The 14,361-nt window shown below is 40.0% G+C and overlaps 1 protein-coding gene and 1 long non-coding RNA gene across 5 annotated transcripts in view; both read right to left on the bottom strand.

Annotated features, from left to right (window-relative positions):
- Positions 1–1,363: 1,363 nt before the first annotated feature.
- On the bottom strand, positions 1,364–2,163 carry LOC111090163. Its single transcript, XR_005371074.1, has 2 exons — positions 2,005–2,163; positions 1,364–1,467 (listed from the first exon to the last, which is right to left on the bottom strand). It is a non-coding gene; the product is annotated as an uncharacterized LOC111090163 (long non-coding RNA).
- A 116-nt stretch (positions 2,164–2,279) lies between these two features.
- The window catches only part of ADAM18 (ADAM metallopeptidase domain 18), a 183,654-nt gene continuing 171,572 nt past the window's right edge, over positions 2,280–14,361 (bottom strand). For 2 of the 4 annotated variants that reach the window (XR_005371447.1, XR_005371445.1), the window contains one exon: positions 2,395–2,499. Coding sequence is in view for 2 of the 4 variants with exons in the window: in XM_038559991.1 (XP_038415919.1) it covers positions 2,411–2,499 (89 nt within the window). In the remaining 2 variants the exon portion in view is untranslated. Of the gene's footprint in view, positions 2,500–14,361 lie in introns of all 4 variants that reach the window. The other 2 variants (XM_038559991.1, XM_038559989.1) reach the window with 2 other exon arrangements.

The following is a 14,361-nucleotide window of genomic DNA, read 5'->3' as shown; positions in this document are numbered from 1 at the left end:
GCTTCTTAAAGTCTCACTATAGATAGATGATAGATAGATAGATATAGATACAGATATAGATATATATATATATATATAGCCTAGTTTCTATTTTACCCATTTTATAGTTAAGGGAACTAAAGATAGATGTTAGGTTCATTTTGACACATAGCTAGTATGTGATGGAGATTTGGAAGCATCAGTTCTTTTAATACATTTCAGCTTTTACACCAGTATTATATACATACTTATCTGTTTCAGTGCCCAGATGTCTCTTGCTAAACTTTCTAATTAATATTAAAAAATTGTATGTAAAATGTCTCAGGCTTTCAACCTAAACATATAACCTACAAAAATATCTGGTTTATATTTTACCTTTTATTTATTTTTTAATTTTTAATTTTTTAAAAGATTTTTTTTAAGTAATCTCTACACCCACAGTGGGGTTCACACCCTCAGCCCCAAGATCAAGAGTTGCATGTTCTTCTGGCTGAGCCAGTCAGGTGCCCCTATATTTTACCTTTTAAGCCTTATCCATTTCATATTTATTTTAAAATTATGTTACAAAATAATCAATACTCGAGTATTCCATATTTGCAAGTTTGCTTACTTGCTAGTATTTATAATCCTCAATTCATTTTTTAATAACCCCCAATTCAATACGCATAGATGTCACTTGATCATTTGAACTAATGTCCAAGGTGACAAAAAATTCCTTCATACTGGGGTTCACATTCCCAGCTGAGGTTGAACAGAGATACTCTTGCATTTTTTCAACTTTAATACAGAGGAACAGAAAATGAAAAAGGTAGAGAGCAATGCACTGTATTGTAAGAAGCTCACATTGTGGGGCCAATTGGAGAGTGTTTAAATCTCAACACTGGCCTCTATAAGTGGGGTGGCCCCATGCAAGTCACTTTTTACTTCTATTTTGCCTTTTACTTTTACTTGGCTTCTTTGTAAACTAAGAAAACAGAATCTCCCAGGATAGGTTGCTTATAGAATTTCAGATTATATATATGAAATATATACATATTTCCCCTAAAAGTAATGATTCAGTAGAAGTTAATTCAGGATGGTGGGACTTTATGAAATGTAGCTACCACAGTAATCAAATGTATTAGTCTCGCTTGTATGAAATATTTCAATTACATATTTTTAGTAAATAAAAGGTCCAGTAGGCTGTAGAGCTCTGTGTGAGATAGAATTATGCTGATAAATTACTTGGGAAATATTTTTTGAAAATTAAATATCAAAAGACCTGCTCTTGCTCTTGTTCAAATGTCAGAGCTCTTTAAAGAAGTAAATATGAACACAATTTTACAAATGATTATGTACGAATTCGTTTGGCCCATATAGTCCAAAGAATAAGGTGCACAGAAAATAGAAATCATGATTTATTTGCACGCATTCAAGAAACTTTGTCATCACTGCTGTTTGTCCCAATCTTCCGTGGCACGGTAATTTGTAGAAGGGATGGTTCAGGATCTACAGTAAGGACAACATGTGTGAGCATTCCCCAGTGCCCGGCCGCATCCTGATTCTTCACTTCTCCTCTCACACCACCTCACTCTGAAGCTCCAAGCCCCAACACACACACACACACACACACACACACACAGGGGCACGCACGCACCCACCACAAAATCAGACTTTGTACATCCCGGGAAGAGGCTCCCAGGAAGTGGGGAGCGTGACCCTGCCCCGGTCCAGACTTCGGGACTGGCCGACCTCAGCCCGCAGGTGAAGGAGTGCTGCGCCCCAGGCCCAGGCCCCAGGCCCCAGGCCCCAGAGGTGCGCGCCCTCCCCTCCAGGTGCAGGGTCCGGCGAGGGAGGGGCACCTGTCCCAGCCTCGCTCCGAGCCCTCCCCGCAGCAGGCCCAGGACGACCCTGACGCCAGGCGGGCTCTGACAAGACGCTGGTCTCTCCCCAGCGGACCGGGGCTCTGGAGCAAGGTCCCGGGGCCCGCCGAGCCCAGAGGCTCTGCGGCCGGTGGCCCTCCGCGGAGCAGGGTCCGTCACTCACGATGGCCCGCGGAGGTCAGCCGGCCCAGACCTGAGAGCATCAGCAGGAGAGACAGCATCGCGGGGCCCGCCGGCCTGGCCACGGTGACGGCTGTTGGCTGCGGAACGGCGGCCGCGCGCGGGGCCCTGCCCTCCGGCCGGTGGGAAGCGTCGGCGCGGGCCGCGGGGCGGGGCGGGGCGGGGCGGGGCGGGGCGGGGGCGCGGCTGCTCCGCCCACCCCGCCCCCTCCGCCCCCTCCGCGGACCCGCGCGCAGCCGCAGTCCCCCCGCCCCGCCCCCTGCCCCGCCCGCTGCGCGTGGGAAGCGCACACCCGCGGGTCCTGCTGCCCTCGTGGGCTTGCGCTTTATTTTGCAAGGCGGGGACATCGGAGACTCGTTCGGGGGTGACGTGAGGGTCACGAAGTGCATTTACACCCTGGAGATGGGCCGTTTGCCGGTGAAGTGCTTGGCGGTGTTAATAGGCCACGTCGTAGTTTTCTGGCGCAATGGCTGAATTACTGCAGTGAAAGAAAATAGAAAATGGAAATTCACAATATGTTTATTAGCAGACAGGTGTCTGTTTTAAGCATATCTACTGCGGGATTTCTAATTTAAGTCTCAGGTCGAAACACCACATGCAAAAGAAACACAAACACTAAAAATTTTAAAAATCAATTCTGTTATAGATAAGTTTGTTTCTTACAAAACTAAGGACTCCAAATAAAACTAAACAGATGTGAATGCGTTTATTACTTTAATATCGATTTATAATTTAAGTATGAGGCAGAATAATTATGGCTATGAAATGACTGAAAAAAATCAAAATATGTTTATTCGGTTTTGTACACTTCTGTTTCTTAGAAAAATATATGTTTAGGAGATTAAAGTGAATGTCTAAGTGGAAAATTTTTCCCAATTAATATGGAGTTTAATTGGAGTTTAATGGAGTTCACACATTGAAAGGCAATAGAATTAACTTGGAAAGAACTGTCATTTCATGCTTTAATATACAGATTGATTATTTGCTTAATTACAGGGTTTTTTCAAAACTTATTTTTTCTTGTAGTAAAATAGACCTAATATAAAAATTTACTATCTAAATCATGTTTATGTGTAGAGTTCATTGCTATAGAGGACATACACGTTGTTATGCAAACATTCCCACCAGCTGTCCCCCGAACTCTTCATCTTGCAAAACTGGAACTCTCTATCCATTGAGCAAGTCTCTACTTTTCTCTCTCCCAAACCCTGGCAACCAAAATTTTGTTGTCTCTAGAAATTTGACTATTCCAGGTACCTCATCAAGGTTCATCCATGGTGTAGCATATTGCAGAATTTTTCTTTGAAAACTGAAATATTCCGTTGTATGTACATGCCACATATTGCTTATCTGTTCATGTGTCATGGACACTTGGTTTACTTCCATCTTTTAGTTACCGTGAATAACACTGCAATGAGCAGTGGTATACAAATCTCTCTTCTAAGCTCTGCTTTCAGTTATTTTGGATATATACCCAGAATATCAACAGAGTAAAAGGCAACCCCCCAAAATGGGAGAAAGTATTTGGAATGCATATATTTGATAAGGGATTAATACCTAGACTATACAAAGAATTCCTGTGACTCAACAAAAACGCACACCTAATTTAAAAATGGCTGATGGGGCACCTGAGTGGCTCAGTGGTTAAGCTTCTGCCTTTGGCTTGGGTCATGATCCCAGGGTCCTGGGATTGAGATGGGCATCAGGTTCCTTGCAGGGAGCCTGCTTCTCCCACTACCTTTGTCTCTACCTCTCTGTGTCTCTCATGAATAAATAAATACTTTTTAAAAATGCCTGAACAGATGTTTCTTCAAATAACATATAGAAGTGGCCTATAAGCACATGAAAAGATGCTCAAATCACTGATCATTAGGGAAATGAAAATCAAACCCCCTTACATCCCCCAGGATGGCTATTAAAAACCAGGAAATAATTTATTATGCTGAGTGAAGTAAGTCAATTCATTTGGGGAATATAAATAATAGTGAAAGGGAATATAAGGGAAGGGAGAAGAAGTGTGTGGGAAATATCAGAAAGGGAGACAGAACATAAACTCTGGGAAACGAACTAGGGGTGGTGGAAGGGGAGGAGGGCGGGGGGTGGGGGTGAATGGGTGACGGGCACTGAGGGGGGCACTTGACGGGATGAGCACTGGGTGTTATTCTGTAAGTTGGCAAATTGAACACCAATAAAAAATAAATTTATAATAAAAAAATAAAAATAATAAAAACCAGGAAATAACAAATGTTGCCAATGTGGGAAGAAATGGAAACCTTTGTGCACTGGTGGGGATGTAAAATGGCACAGATTCTGTAAATGTATGGAAGTTCTTCAAAATATTTAAAACAGAGCTACCTAATTTCAGTTTCGTAAGGATATTTTTTACAAGATATTCTTAAACTTTCCTTCCATGAAACTTGTGCTTATACACCTTAAAATCGATACCTATAGACAAATTCAAATATTGCTCTTCTTGTTTGTAAGCAGAAATACAAATTATTTTTTAGTAACAAATAATATAATATTCAATCCTAAAATACCCATGTCTGTCTATTTTACTAAAGTATTTACTTCTTGGGCTGCCTGGGTGGCTCAGTCGGTTAAGCATCTGCCTTAAGCTCAGGTCATGGGATTGAGCCCTGTGTCAGGATATCTGATTAGCAGGGAATCTGCTTCTCCTTCTCCTTCTGCCACTTCCCTGCTCATGCTTGATCTTTTTCTGTCTTTCTCAAATAAATAAAATCCTTAAAAAATATATTTACTTCTTAAGCATGTGTTTTTTGTGACTAATTTGAATATATAAAATACTTGAATATTTATAAATATTCATAACACAATATTATATTACTACTGATAATATAATGTATAATGATTGGGGTGTCTGGGTGGCTCAGTCAGTTTAGCGTCTGCCTTCAGTTTAGGTCATGTTCCCAGGGTCCTGGGATAGAACCCTGCATTGGGTTTCCTGCTCAGTGGGGAGTCTGCCTCTCCCTCTCCATCTGCCTCTCCCCTTGCTCATTCTCTTTCATTCTCTTTCACTCACTATCTCTCAAATAAATAAATAAATAAATAAATTTAAATATAATAATATAATAAGTATTTGAATATATAAATATAAATATTTGAGTACACAGCATAAACCAAATAGTATGCCTGTGTTATCAAAATACAAAGAATATCATCCACTTATGGAGTGCCTGGATGGCTCAGTAGGTTAAGTGTCTGACTCTTGATTTCAGCTCAGATCATGATCTTAGGGTCATGAGATGGAGCCCTGTGTCCAGCTCCTTGCTGAGCATGGAGCCTGCTTAAGATTCTTTCTCACCTCTCTCCCTCTGTGTCTCCCTGCCAGTAGTGTTCTCTCTCTCTCTTAAAAACAACAACAATAAAACAAAAGCAAAAAAACCCATCATCCATATATCCAAACAGGTAAGAGACTGAAGGAAACCAGATATGCATAAGAGAGTCATAGCTAGAAAGTATAAATTCATTGTTAGCATAAGTTAGCTAACTTTGTTAGCAAAGTTCTCTGGGAATATAGCTAATTTGCTTTCTCTACATATATCTACAGAAAGGATGTCACATTTGAGATTTGAACCATAATTGGAGGAGTAAATGAACTGTATAAAGTCAGTAAATTTTCTCCTAAGAGTAATATTAAATTATCCAAAGTCTTTAAGTGTGAATAAATGATATTTTGTCTCAAAAAAAATAACATCATAGTCCTGGGATGGTGAGATAGGAATGATGAGGACTGGAAGCAGTAAATCTAATTAGAAGAATTGTGCATAGTTGAGGCCAGAAATGTCAATATCCTCATGGCTAAACCATGAGGGGGGAAATAGAAATGTGAGAGGTATTTTGGATAATTAAAAATAGAATCCCTATCAACCCATCAGAAATCTCTTCACAAATGTAGAAAGGAACAAAGTAGTTTTATTATTGAATAGGTGCCAAACCTAATCAAGTTGTGCTAAGGAGACTGCAAAGATGGAAGGAAATCTCACTCTCTTATATAACCAGGCAGATATAGTCCATGTCATACATGTTAACTTTATTTATCCAAAGTGTAAAAACTTCCAATTTCTTTGGGATAACCAAGAAGTTACAGCTTGGAACTAGACACCAATGTTAAATTCCCAAGGAGCCAGGAAGATAAGAAGCTATTTTCCTTAATGTTCATGTTTGAAATAGATGCCCACAAAATCCTTAATGAAAATATTCTGCAAATGTAAAGTTGACAAATTTTATTTAATTTTCAAAAGAATTACATACTTCTCAAAGAGACAGAGAAAGGATTAACAATTATAGTTTTCTGAAAAAAAAATCTAGAAAAGTGTGTGTGTGTGTGTGTGTGTGTGTGTGTGTGTTAGTTTCTTTCAAGTGTGGTGCCAGGGAAAATTAATGTTTTATTTTGTAGATATGCATTTACCCTTGCAACACAGGAAGCAGAACAGGTGTGTTGACTAGTTTGATATGAAGTTTGATGAACTGTTAAGGCAACTAAGCAACTGAGATGATAGTACCACCAATTTTAGGAGAGACAGATTTGTGCAGGAGTTGGGAGATAATTAGGTTGAAGACTTGAATTTGAGGTCTTTGTAGACAAGCAATAGGTTATTGGAAATTAATTTTGATCCTTAATATTTGAATTAAACACCTAAAAAAAGGTAATTTGGAAGAAATTTGAAAGTGAATTAGACAATCTAAGAAAAATATATAGGAAGAAAAGTGGATGTCCAAAAGGAATTTGTGGATCATACAGATGATTTCAGTGATCAAGGGAATCGCAATCAAAAGAGAAAATGAAAGTAATAAAGATTTAAAATTAGGCAGGTTAAGAATTAGAAGATGTTAATATTGTGATTCTGCCAAATACTTTTCTTGCATCTATTGAGTTGATCTTCTAAAATTCCAGTCTAATGTAGTAAATTATTGATGGAATTTTAAGGTAAAGCAACTTTGTATTCCCTGGATAAATCACATTTGATCATGATATAGTATCCTTTTTTTATATAACATTGGATTTAATTTGCTAACACTTTGTTAAAATTCCCATCCACTTTCATGAGGGGTACAAACTGGTAGTATCTTTCTTATGTTGTTATTTGTCTGTTTCCTATCAGGATAATAGTAGCTTCATAAAAGACATATGGAAATGTTCCCTTCTTTTATTTTTTTATTTTTTATTTTAATAACAAAGGCAAGGTATATTGTAATTATTATTAACCAGTATATTGTAATAAGATTATATATTTCAATAACATGTAAAAATGTTCTATATCTCATAGACATCTATAGCAGAAAATAGTTAGTAAAAAGAACATAATGCAAATGTCCAACAAAAATCATTTTAAAATGAAAAGATATATAAAAGTCATCATAATTTATTATTCTTTTTTTTTATTTTTTAAAGTAGGCTCCACACCCAGCATGGAGCCTGATGAGGTGCTCAAAGTCACAAACTTGATTGAGACCTGAAATGAGACTAAGAATTAGACATTTAGCTGCATGAGCCACCCTGGCACCCAAAAGTCACCACTGTTTGGTTTGCTTTTTAATTTTTTAATTTTTAACTTTTATATTGGAGTTCAATTTGCCAACATATAGTATAAAACCCAGTGCTCCTCCCACCAACTGCCCCCCCTCAGTGCCCATCAGCCAGTCACCCCAACCCCCCACCACCTCCCTTTCCACTAACCATTGTGTACTTCCCAGAGTTAAGTGTCTCTCATGTTTTTCACCCTCATTGATATTTTCACTTATTTTCTTTCCTTTCCCCTTTATTCTCTTTCACTAATTTTTATATTCCCCAAATGAATGAGACCATATAATGTTTGTCCTTTTCCAATTGACTTATTTCACTCAGCATAATACCGTCCAGTTCCATCCACGTTGAAGCAAATGGTGGCTATTTATCGTTTCTAATGGCTGAGTAATATTCCATTGTATACATAGACCACATCTTCTTTGTCCATTCATCTTTCGATGGACACCGAGGCTCCGTCCACAGTTTGGCTATTGTGGACATTGCTGCTATAAACATCGGGGTGCAGGTGTCCCGGCATTTCATTGCATCTGTATCTTTTGGGTAAATACCCAGCAGTGTAATTGCTGGATGGTAGAGCAGTTCTATTTTTAACTCTTTGGGAACCGCCACATAGTTTTCCAGAGTGGCTGCACCAGTTCACATTCTCACCAACAGTGCAAGAGGGTCCCCTTTCTCCACATCCTCTCCAACATTTGTGGCTTCCTGTCTTGTTAATTTTCCCCATTCTCACTGGTGTGAGGTGGTATCTCATTGTGGTTTTGATTTGTATTTCCCTGAGGGCCAGTGACGCAGAGCATTTTCTCATGTGCTTGTGGGCCATGTCTATGTCTTCCTCTGTGAAATTTATGTTCATGCTTTTTGGCCATTTCAGGATTGAATTCTTTGTTTCTTTGCTGTTGAGTTTAATAAGTTCTTTTTTTTTATTATTTATGATAGTCACAGAGAGAGAGAGAGAGAGGCAGAGACACAGGCAGAGGGAGAAGCAGGGGGAGAAGCAGGCTCCATGCATTGGGAGCCCAACGTGGGATTCGATCCCCGATCTCCAGGATCGTGCCCTGGGCCAAAGGCAGGCACCAAACCGCTGCGCCACCCAGGGATCCCTAATAAGTTCTTTATAGATCTTGGATACTAGCCCTTTATCTGATACGTCATTTGCAAATATCCTCTCCCATTCTGTAGGTTGTCTTTCAGTTTTGTGGACTGTTTCTTTTGCTGTGCAGAAGCTTTTTATATTGATTAAGTCCCAATAATTCATTTTTGCTTTTGTTTCCCTTGCCTTTATGGATGTATCTTGCAAGAAGTTGCTGTGCCCAAGTTCAAAAAGGGTGTTGCCTGTGTTTTCCTTTAGGATTTTGATGGATTCTTGTCTCACATTTAGATTTTTCATCCATTTTGAGTTTATTTTTGTGTACGGTGCAAGAGAGTGGTCTAGTTTCATTCTTCTGCATGTGGATGTCCAATTTTCCCAGCACCATTTATTGAAGAGACAGTCCTTTATCCAGTGGATAGTCTTTCCTGCTTTGTCAAATATTAGTTGACCATAGAGCTGGGGGTACACTTCTGGATTCTCTATTATGTTCCATTGATCTATGTGTATGCTTTTGTGCCAGTACCACACTGTCTTGATGACCACGGCTTTGTAGTACAACTTGAAATCTGGCATTGTGATGCCCCCAGCTATGGTTTTCTTTTTTAAAAATCCCCTGGCTATTCAGGGTCTTTTCTGATTCCACACAAATCTTGAGATGATTTGTTCCAACTCTCTGAATAAAGTCCATGGTATTTTGATAGGGATTGTATTAAATGTGTAAATTGCCCTGGGTAGCATTGACATTTTCACAATATTAATTCTTCCAATCCATGAGCATGGAATATTTTTCCATCTCTGTGTCTTCCTCAATTTCTTTTAGAAGTGTTCTGTAGTTTTCAGGGTATAGATCCTTTACCTCCTTGGTTTATTCCTAGGTTATCTTACGCTTTTGGGTGCAATTGTAAATGGGACCAACTCCTTAATCTCTCTTTCTTCAGTCTCATTATTAGTGTATAGAACTGCCCCTGATTTCTGGGCATTGATTTTGTATCCTGCCACACTGCTGAATTGCTGTATAAGTTCTAGCAATCTTGGGGTGAAGTCTTTTGGGTTTTCTATGTTGAGTATCATGTCATCTGTGAAGAGGGAGAGTTTGATTTTTTCATGGACAATGTGGAAGCTTTTTATTTCTTTTTGTTGCCTGACTGCTGAGGCTAGGACTTCCAGTAGTGTGTTGAATTGCAGTGGTAAGAGTGGACATCCCTGTAGTGTTCCTGATCTTAGGGGAAAAGGTCTCAGCTTTTCCCCATTGAGAATGATATTGCTGTGGCTTTTAAGATGCTGAGGAATGTTCCCTCTATCCCTACCCTCAGAAGAGTTTTGATCAGGAATGGATGCTGTATTTTGTCAAATGATTTCTCTGCATCTATTGAGAGGATTATATGGTTTTTGTTTTTTCTCTTGCTGATATGATCAATCACATTCATTGCTTTACGAGTGCTGAACCAGCCTTGCATCCTGGGGATAAATCCCACTTGGTCATGGTGAATAATCTTCTTAATGTATTGTTGGATCCTATTGGCTAGTATCTTGTTGAGAATTTTTGCATCTGTGTTCATCACGGATATTGGTTTATAATTCTCCTTTTTGGTGGAGTCTTTGGTTTTGGAATTAAGGTGATGCTGGCCTCATAGAATGAGCTTGGAGCTATTCCATCCCTTTCTATCTTTCAGAACAGCTTTAGTAGAATAGGTATTGTTTCTTCTTTAAACAATTGATAGAATTCCCCTGGGAAGCCATCTGGCCCTGGACTTCTGTGTCTTGGGAGGTTTTTGATGAGTGCTTCAATTTCCTCTCTCGTTATCGGCCTGTTCAGGTTTTCTATATATTCTTCTGTTCCAGTTTGGATAGTTTGTGGTTTTCCAGAAATGCGTCCATTTCTTCTAGATTGCCTAATTTATTGGCATATAGTTGCTCATAATATGTTTTTAAAATCGTTTGTATTTCCTTGGTATTGGTTGTGATCTCTTTTTCATTCGTGATTTAATTTGAGTCTTTTCTTTTTTGTTTTTTAATAAGGTTGGCTAATGGTTTATCTATCTTATTAATTCTTTCAAAGAACCAACTCTTGGTTTTGTTGATCTGTTTGACAGTTCTTCTGGTCTCTATTTCATTGAGTTCTGCTTGAATCTTTATTAACTCTCTTCTTCTGTTGGGTGCAGGATCTATTTGCTGTTTTTATCTCCAGTTCCTATAGGTGCAAGGTTAGCTTTTGTATTTGAGTTTTTTCCAATTTTTTAAGGGATGCTTGTATTGCAATGTATTTCCCCCTCAGGACTGCTTTGCTGTATCCCAAAGATTTTGAATGGTTGTATTTATTTCTCATTAGTTTCCATGAATCTTTTTAATTCTTCTCTAATTTCCAGGTTGACCTTTTCATCTTTTAGCAGGATGCTCTTTAACCTCCATGTGTTTGAATTTCTTCCAAACTTCTTGTGATTTAGTTCTAGTTTCAAAGCATTATGGTCTGAAAATACGCAGGGGACAATCCCAATCTTTTGGCATCTGTTAAGACCTGATTTGTGACCCAGTATGTGGTCTATTCTGGAGAAAATTCCATGTGCACTTGAGAGGAATGTGTATTCAGTTGCATTTGGATGTAAAGTTCTGTAATATCTGTGACATCCACCTGGTCAGTGTATCATTTAATGCTCCTGTTTCTTTAGAGATGTTGTGCTTAGAATATCTGTCATTTGCAGAAAGTGCCGTGTTGAAGTCTCCCAGTATAAGTGTGTTATTATCTAAGTATGTCTTTACTTTGGTTATTAATTGATTGAAATACTTGGTAGCTCCCACATTAGGGGCATAAATATTCATGATTGTTAGGTCCTCTTGTTGGATAGACCCTTTAAGTATGATATAGTGTCCCTCTTAATCTCTTTCTACAGTCTTTGGGATAAACTTTAATTTATCTGATCTGAAGATGGCTACCCCTGCTTTCTTTGAGGATCATTTAAAAATGGCAAATGGTTCTCCAACCTTTTATTTTCAGGCTGTATGCATCCTTAGGTCTAAATCTAGTCTCTTCTAGACAGCAAAGAGATGGGTCTTGCTTTTTTATCCAGGCTGAAACACCTGCGCCTTTTGATGGGATGGTTAAGCCCATTCACGTTCAGAGTTACTATTGAAAGATATGATTTAATAAAAAAAAGAATGATATGATTTAGTGTCATCATGATACCTATTCAGTCCCTGTTTTTGTGGATTGTTTCCTTGGACTTCCTCTTTCTTTTACAGAGTCTCCCTTAATATTTCTTGCAGAGCTGGTTTGGTGGTCACATATTCTTTCAGTTCCTGCCTATTCTTTCAGTTCCTAGCTCTTTATCTCTCCTTCTATTCTGAATGACAGCCTGCTGGATACAGTATTCTTGGCTTCATGTTCTTCTCATTTAGAACCCTGAATGTATCCTGCAAGCCCTTTCTGGCCTGCCAGGTCTCTGTGGAGAGGTCTGCTGTTAACCTAATACTTCTCCTCTTAAAGGTTAGGGATTTCTTGTATCTTGCTGCTTTCAGGATTCTCTCTTTATCTTGAAATTTGCAAGTTTCACTATTAAATGTTGGGGTGTTGAAAGGTTTTCATTGATTTTAGGGGGCGATCTCTATCTCCTGGATCTGAATGCCTGTTTCCTTCCCCAAGTTAGGGAAGTTCTCAGCTATGATTTGTTCAAATACACTTTCTGGTCCTCTGTCCCTTTCGGTGCCCTCTGGAACCCCAATTAAACATAGATTTTTCCTTCTGAGACTGTCATTTATTTCCCTTAACTTTTCCTCATGGTATTTTGTTTTTCTCTTTTTTGCTCAGCTTCCTTCCTTGCCATCAACTTGTCTTTTATGTCACTTACTCTTCTACCTCACTAACCCTCATCTTAGGACTTCCAGTTTGGATTGCATCTCATTTAATTGATTTTTAATTTCAAACCTGATTAGATCTAAATTCTGCAGTCATGAAGTCTCTTGAATCCTTTATGCTTTTTCCCAGAGCCACCAGTAGCTTTATAATTGTGCTTCTGAATTGGTTTTCTGACTTCCAATTGTAATCCAAATTCTGTAACTCTTGGGAGAGAGAATTGTTTCTGATTCTTTCTTTTGTGGTGAGTTCTTCCTTCTAGTCATTTTGCTCAGTGCAGACTGGCTAAAAACAAGTTGTACTAGAAAAAGGAAGGAAAAGGGGGGTAAAAGAGGGAAAACAAATAAATGAGAAGCAACAACAACAACAACAACAAAAACAAGGAGGGGTATCCTCTGATTCTATATACTGTAAATCCCTCGACTTCCCCTGGAGCTTCCCAGCACTGCTTTGTCAAGAACTTGCTCTTCCCCTGTCCTTCCAGCTAGTCTTCTGGCAGAGGGGCCTGCTGTGCTGATTCTCAGGTGGGTGTACCTGGAGGAGCTGCCTTGCCCCTGCCAGGTGCAAGGTTCAGTGGGAGCTGTTTATTCTCTGAGGCCCCTGCTCCCTGGAGGCCCCTCTCAGTTCCAGGTACAAGGTGACACCAGGAGGAACAACCACATGGCGGTGGCCAGCTCTCCTGCCCTGGAGTCAGCTCCCACAGTAACCACCTCAGTCTTCCCGTCTGCAGTGGCCTGGATGCTCCGGGGACCGGGGTCACTGATCTGCACAGCTCAGGCTGCCCATTGGCAGAAGTGTACTCAACTCTCCTTTTCCTCCCGGCCTCCACCTGTCCCAAGGGGAGGGCCGGATCCAGAGCTGTGTCCCTTGGGCTCCAGGGCCTGCGCTTCTGGAATTGCACCCCCGGGGCCCTGCAGCCCCCTCCATGTGGAGGTGCTGCCTGAGCCCCGCTTGGGCTGCTCCTGAGGTCCCGCCCGGCTCATGCTCCAGCCTTTTAGGGAGCTCAGCCCACGGTGTGTGGCGCCCTCTCCACCAGGGTGCACTTCCTCTGTTAGTGCTCCTGGGAACGTGGGGGCTCCACTGCCCCTCCTGGGATCCTGCCCGAGTTCCCTGCGAGCGCCTTTCCCTCCGGGAAGATTGGTAAAGATCCTGCTTCTCTGGGACTGGGCTTTCCTGTCCTGGAGGCCCTCGCTGCCTGGCCTTAGCACACCCCCTCGGGGCCCCTCCCCCACTAGATGCTTTTTTTTAAATTTTTTCCATCTTCCTACCTTGATAGAATCAGAACTCTTCTCACTGTAGCATTCCATCTATTCTCTCTTTAAATCTGAGGTCGAATTCATAGGTTTTCAGAATGATTTGAAAGTTATCTAGGTACGTTGGTGGGAACAGATGACTTGGGGATCCTACTCTTCCACCATCTTGCCCTCTCCTCTCTCCTTCTTTTAAAATACCTGGTAGAGTTTGTGTAACCTTGGTATTATATCTTCCTTTAATGCTTGGTAGGATTCACCAGTGAGGCTATCTGGGTCTGAAAACAACTTTATAGACAGATTTTCACTGCAAATTCAATTTTAATATGGATAGAAAACTGTTCAGATTATCCATTTCTTTTGTTTTTATTTTTGATCTTTGTTTTTTTTTTTTCTGTTTCAACTTTTTATTAAATTCCAGTTAGTTATCATACAGTGCAATATCAATTTCAGGTGCAGAATTTAACGATTCATTAGAATTTAGTGATTCATCCTTACATATAACACCCAGTACTCATCACAATGAGCACACTCCTTAATATCCATCATCCATTTAGCCCACCACCCCTCCAACAACCCTCAGTTTGTTCTCAATAGTTAAA

This window comes from Canis lupus, chromosome 16 (assembly GCF_011100685.1).
Source record: "Canis lupus familiaris isolate Mischka breed German Shepherd chromosome 16, alternate assembly UU_Cfam_GSD_1.0, whole genome shotgun sequence".
Taxonomy (NCBI): Eukaryota; Metazoa; Chordata; class Mammalia; order Carnivora; family Canidae; genus Canis; species Canis lupus.
This window is presented reverse-complemented; position numbering and strand designations above follow the sequence as displayed.